The sequence below is a fragment of the Nelumbo nucifera genome, chromosome 3 (genome assembly GCF_055504915.1).
Source record: "Nelumbo nucifera cultivar China Antique chromosome 3, China Antique-T2T, whole genome shotgun sequence".
Taxonomy (NCBI): domain Eukaryota; kingdom Viridiplantae; phylum Streptophyta; class Magnoliopsida; order Proteales; family Nelumbonaceae; genus Nelumbo; species Nelumbo nucifera.
The window spans coordinates 29,632,859-29,639,309 of record NC_142651.1 but is presented as its reverse complement, the minus strand read 5'-3'; the positions used below and the strand labels follow the sequence as shown (position 1 = coordinate 29,639,309).

The following is a 6,451-nucleotide window of genomic DNA, read 5'->3' as shown; positions in this document are numbered from 1 at the left end:
TACCACCAGTCGTCTTCCCCATTTTGAGATCCTAAACCACACAATAATATGGGAAAAGTAGCTAAGCAATCGACTATTATAGCTAAGCAATTTGTGAAGGAAAAGAGAAATTCGCATATTTCCTTGGCAAATTGGGCATCCAGAATCTACATGCGCCAATTTGAGGGGGAGTATTGGAAAACCAGATCTCCACGTAACCTTCCTACCGAAACACAACCTTCAGTGGGAACCTTCTTCCATGCTGTATTCCTAGATGTATTTTGAAAATAAAAACTAAGTCTCCTACTTGTATATAAAGGATGTACCTTTCAAAATAAAGAGACAAGAAGAAGAATTTCCACAAAGTTTTCACCAATGCATATTGAGATGTACATGTAGAGTGCTTATGAGGCCAAATATAATATTGATAACTGAAGAAGGGGTTTCCTATACACGTAGAAATGTACATATGACGCACTTGTGGGGCGCCAATCTGATCTCCTCACAACCTCTACAGAAGGGATTGGCATGGCTACAATATTAATTGCTCTAAACTAATTGGGCGTAGCTGTACATGATTAGTATGACCCAAAAACTGCGTAGTCCATATGAATTTCTGGCTAGATTTATGTCCGAAGAAGAAAAAAAAAGGTTTCTGATGAGTAGGACTGTGAGAGGCCCAGCCAGTGATTCACTCATAATACATGTTTCAACATTCCAGTCACGAGGGATTCGCATCCCCTCTCCTTGAATTGAAGCAAGCTCTACGGCTGCTGCCTATAAATAAACTTAATTTGTTTCAGTTTGTGTTTGAGAGAGAGAGATGGAAGTTGAGAAGATCGGTGTTACAGCTGATGCACATCCCATGAATGGAGGAGATGGCCAGTATAGCTACACCAAAAATTCCTATTATCAGGTACCTTTGTAAAGTTTCAATTATATCACAGAACTCGTCTTTCCTGTTTTAGGATCCTTTCTGATTCTGATAATGACGTTGACGCAAGAGAAAACTTGATCTGCTTTGCAGAGAGTAGGCATAAATGCTTCCAAAGAAATGGTTTCTGAAGAAATCTCCAAGAAGCTTGACATCAAACACATCTCTTCTACTTCCTACCCATTTCGTATTGCGGATTTGGGCTGTTCGGTTGGACCTAATACATTTTTTGCAGTGCAGAACATAATTGAAGCCGTAGAGCTCAAGTACCAAACTGAAGGCCTAAGTTCTTGCATTCTGGAATTACAGGTCTTCTTCAACGACCATGTCTCAAATGATTTCAACACACTCTTCGCCTCCCTCCCTGCCGACAGGCGATACTTCATGGCCGGTGTTCCGGGGTCTTTCTATGGTCGCTTGTTTCCTGAAGGCTCTCTCGATTTTGTGCACTCCTCTTATGCACTCCAATGGCTCTCTAAGGTACCGAAGGAGGTGACAGACAAAAGCTCTCCTGCATACAACAAAGGGAAAGTCCATTACACAAGTGCCTCAAAGGAAGTGATTGAGGCTTATTCAACTCAATTCGCCAAGGACATGGGGACCTTTCTTTCTGCAAGAGCAACAGAGCTTGTTTCTGGAGGGCTGATGGTCCTTATCCTGCCAGGACTCTCAAATGGGATCCCTCATTCTAAGTCCACTTTTGGTATGTTATTTGATCTTCTGGGGTCCTGCCTCATGGATATGGCAAAGATAGGATTAACTGATGAAGCCAAAGTAGACTCCTTCAACTTCCCCTTGTACATGGCTTCTCCCCAGGAGCTGGAAGATCTGGTAGAGAGAAATGGGTTATTCAGCATCGAGAGACTGGAGCAGGTCATCAACGTAACATGGAACACAGGCGCCCTTACTGAGCAATCCTGTTCGGTGCACTTGAGAGCTAGCTTGGAGGGAATCATCAAGGAACACTTCGGAAGTGAGAACATAGACGAACTGTTCGACCGGTTCTCTGAGAAACTTGGCCGGTCTTCCTATATTTTGAACGCAGACTATACGAAAGGGACTCAATTGTTTATCGTTCTCAAGCGCAAGATGACTGATTAAAACGGTACCAAGACCCCAATAAAGTCGAAATAAGCTTTTTTTTTTTTTTTTTTTTTCATCTTTGTGGACTGTATGACTATGACCATGTAATTTCATTAATATTACAAGTTTTTTAAGGGTATCGGCATGTAGATTGGACCGCAAAGAACATAAAGTCATAAACCTTAACGATTGAGGATCTGGTAGAGAGAAATGGTTATTTCAGCATTGAGAGACTGGAGCAGATTACCAACTTAACAACGCCTGATGTGCAAACAGGTACCATGCACTTAAGAGCTGCCATGCAGGGAATCATCGAGAAACACTTCGGAAGTGAGATCATAGACCAACTGTTCGACCGGTTCTCTGAGAAACTTGCTGATCAGTCTTCCTATATTTTCAATGCAAGGCATGAGAGAGTGACTCAATTGCTTGTCGTTCTCAAGCGCAAGCTGACTGATTAAATGATGCCGAGGCCCCATTTCTTTATTGAATTGTGTAGCAATTAAGCTGGTACCGTAGAATTGTTCAACACATAATGCATGCAGATGGGTCATGGATATTTTTTTAATTTATTTTTTAATTTATTTTATTTTTTTTGTTGTGTCAGGGATGATATTGTGGGTTAAAGTAATGTGATCGTATGGCCATAAGTCTTCAAATATATATTATTTGTAAGGCAGTGTGAGAGGAAATTACCTAATTCATGTTAATTAGGATGCGACTGTTAAACTTCCTTAATGTTTCACCATAAATAAAAAGCATTTAATGTTAGGTGTGCAACTTGAAATCAGTGCAATGCCCGTTCAAACAGGATTATTGGATTGGATTGTATATTTGTTAAATTTTTGAATGGGCCAAATTTTTAGTATTTAACCATATATTGGGAAAGCATTTAGTGCTAGATGACCTAAACCACACTTGCATTCCTATTATGTGCTATTATCATTTAATTTATAAAGAATTATCAACTTATGGTGGCTCTCAGTTGTTAAGTTTTGCCATTAGAATTGGTCTGTTTCTTGTTTCTTGGTGAGAAGTTTTCTCTATTACCCATAATCTAATTTAAGAAGAATTTCCTAGCTCTGTCTCTTAGATATATATCATCTATAAGTTAAGTCCGCACCTATCAACTAATTAAATGACCCAATCTGCTGCAAAACACACGATACCTTACACTTAATTAAAAATCACCAGGATAATCACAATTATATTGAACGAAAGAAATATGAAGGGATTTATGCATCTACCATTATAATTAATGTGCACACACACCGGCCAACAGCAGATCTGACACCTAAGATTGTTCCTTAAATGGGAAAATTCCACAGCGATGCTGATGATTAGCTACTTCATAATTGCACCATTACCAAAAAGCTCCAAATTAAGCTATTAAATCATATGTTCAGACTCAGAGTACAGCGGTGAGTCAGTCATGAGTCATCACCTCTCCGATGCTGTCATCGTTGTTATGAAATAGGGGACATATTTTCCCAATAAAAGATCGTCCAACACGTTATAACTTGTACTGTATTTCCCACGTTTCAAACATGGTGGGTCCCAGTCTTGCAATCATATAAACCTAGTGGTCCATTACACTGCTATACTTTCTATAATCTTGTGGTCCATTTTAACTCCCTAAAAATTGAAAAAAACAAAAAAACAAAAAATCAGCCCCGTGAAAGTAATTTGTCCCATAGAATATTGCTATCAACGCGTATTTTGATTGACCCATCGAGGTTTTCTTATTTACCCTTGGTGGTCCATTTTACCATTCTAGCCTATTTTTGGTTCAAGAAGCCAGCCCACCAGGGGTGAATAAATAGGAAGGTTCTACTTACAATCGAATAGAATCCATCGGTTATGAACAGATTCTACTTGATCTGTTATAGGGTGGGGTCTGGTTCCAAATTCTTTGAATCAATCAACACCCAAGCAAGCCAGTCTTAATTGGCCTTGGTGAAATCTGCCTTGGGACCAAATTTTGCCCTGAAATAAACTCCAAAATACTTTTGGAAATATAAAGATTTGAACCCAAGCACACATGGCTACAAAGGTCGTGGTCTCACTTGACCATTAAGTTACTTTAATCGATTTGATCATTTGATTTTGTGTTAATATTTGAATGTGTATAATAAGAAATGTAAGAGATAATATTTACAAAATTTAAATTTAAATTATAAGTTTTGAACCATATAATGAGTCTATATATTTGACTTACTCAATTTAATTAATAAAGATAATAACTTTTAAACTATATATATCATATTTATTGAAAACCAAGTTTTTAAATAACATGCTTTTTTTGTAAGGGGAAAGTAAATAAAGAACAGGTTCTAATGTAACGGTTTCTGGTCACGTATCAATTTTTTTGCTAAGTACCTCGCCATTTGGTCTACTCCCAAGTGGCCTGTGACTCAGAGGCTGAAGTGGAGCTCCCTAGCGTAGTGCAACCCGACTGCTACCTGCAGAAGATGATTTGTTCATCTTTGTAGACGGCGGGAGCTGAGGGAACTGCGAGAACTGAATCAGAGAACCCGGGAGTGTTTACCCGGCGAAGTCACTCCGATGGCTAAGTCAGCACTTAGTAGTAGAGCTGAAAATGATATAAGAGAATGAGAGAGCTAGAGAGCAGGGATCACCTCTCCTTTCACCTCTGGGGGGTGAGGCCTTTATATATTGGAGTTCTCACGGGTTTGGTGGAGCAGTTCCTGGATTCCTGCTATGATGGGACCACCTTTCGTGTTAGGTGGGGATAAAGCCACCAACCGGTAATGTTGCCCATTTCCACCTGACTTGGGGAGTGGGTGAGATAATATAGTCGTTACAAGTCATAATCCCGTAAAATGCGGGGTACGGTGGTGAGCTCCTCGGGGTTGTCATGCGGTGGTCGGTCTGACTAGGAGGCGAGCTGACCATAAGTGGCGAGCTGCCTGGTTGTGAGCTGCTTAGTGGCGAGTTGCCTAGTGGCGAGCTGCCTAGTGGCGAGCTGCCTGTGCAGTGCCGAGTTGTCTAAGTTGTCAGGCTATATGAGGGTGAGCTGCCTGTGGCGAGCTGCCTGTGGCAAGCTGCCTGTAAGTGGCGAGCTCGAGCTGTCTAGTTGTCAAGAGGCTGCACTTGGTATGAGGTGCCAGGTGTCATAATGTCATTGGAGGGCCAAATCTGCCCTCATCATTTGCCCCCCACTCCCAAGCTAAAAGTAATTCGGCAAAGGGAGTAGATTTCTCCTTTTGGCCCGTAATTCGACAAGCTCGTAAGTGCTGATTCAATTTCTTAGGCTATGGGAGCTGCTTGGAAGCGAGCTGCCCGTAAGGTTTCAGTATTGTAGCCCTTAGGCTCTGGGGGCAACTTATAGTCCACTTTGTTCATTTTGTCCATGCCGAAGAGGCGATTGTGTCTTAAGTGCCCATGCCAAGGAGGCGACGGGGACTAGCTCGCCCATGCCGAAGAGGCAACTAGGTCTTAAGTGTCCATGCCAAGGAGGCGACTGGGAATTGTTTACCCATGCCGTAGAGGCGATTGGGTCTTAAGTGCCCATGCCAAGGAGGCAACTGGGACTTTCATGCCCATGCCGAAGAGGCGACTGGATCTTAAGTGCCCAAGCCGAGGAGGCGATTGGGTCTTAAGTGCCCATGCCAAGGAGGCAACTGGGACTTTCATGCCCATGCCGAAGAGGCGACTGGATCTTAAGTGCCCAAGCCGAGGAGGCGACTGGGACTAGCTCACCCATGCCAAAGAGGCGACTGAGTCTTAAGTGATGAGGAAGTCTTTTATTAGTTCGTCAATTCGTGCTTGGGCCAGGCCGCCAGGTCAGCGCCCGCGCTAGGTCAGCGCATGTGCTAGGCTGACAGGCCGCGCTGGTTCCCGCCAGGTCGCGCTAGGCCGCCAGGTGGGTGCTTTAGAGCTATGAAGCGAGGGCTTCAGCTCCTAAAAGTGATGACTTAGCTTTTTGTAGGATGAGAACTTAGCTTTTTGTAGCGTTCCCACAGAAGGCGCCAATTGATGTAACGGTTTTTTGTCACGTATCAAATTTTTGGCTAAGTACCTCGTCGTTTTGTCTGCTCCCAAGTGACCTGTGACTCAGAGGCTGAAGTGGAGCTCCCTAGCGTAGTACAACCCGATTGCTCCCTGCAAGAGATGATCTGCTCATCTTTGTAGACGGCGGGAGCTGAGGGACCTGCGAGAACTGAATCAGAGAACCCGGGGGTGTTTACCCAGCGAGGTCATTCCGATGGCTAAGTCAGCACTTAGTAGTAGAGCTGAAAATGATATAAGAGAATGAAAGAACTAGAGAGCAGGGATCAACTCTCCTTTCGCCTCTGGGGGTGAGGCCTTTATATACTGGAGTCCTCGCAGGTTTGGTGGAGCAGTTCCTGCATTCCCGTTGTGATGGGACCTGCTTTCGTGTTAGGTGGGGATAAAGCCACCAACCATTAAGGTTGCCTATTTCCGCCTGAC

The 6,451-nt window shown here is 43.0% G+C and overlaps 1 protein-coding gene across 2 annotated transcripts; it reads left to right on the top strand.

Moving 5' to 3' along the window:
- Positions 1 to 580: 580 nt before the first annotated feature.
- On the top strand, positions 581 to 2,734 carry LOC148801082 (loganic acid O-methyltransferase-like). 2 transcript variants are annotated; one of them, XM_088902316.1, is made up of 2 exons: positions 581 to 895; positions 1,154 to 2,734. In XM_088902316.1, exons 1-2 carry the CDS (start codon positions 803 to 805, stop codon positions 2,012 to 2,014), a joined length of 954 nt encoding a protein of 317 aa, XP_088758442.1. In that variant the 5' UTR covers positions 581 to 802; the 3' UTR covers positions 2,015 to 2,734. The 2 variants fall into 2 exon arrangements, with proteins under 2 accessions (XP_088758442.1, XP_088758441.1); XM_088902315.1 differs by having other exon boundaries at positions 594 to 895; positions 1,007 to 2,734.
- Positions 2,735 to 6,451: the final 3,717 nt, after the last annotated feature.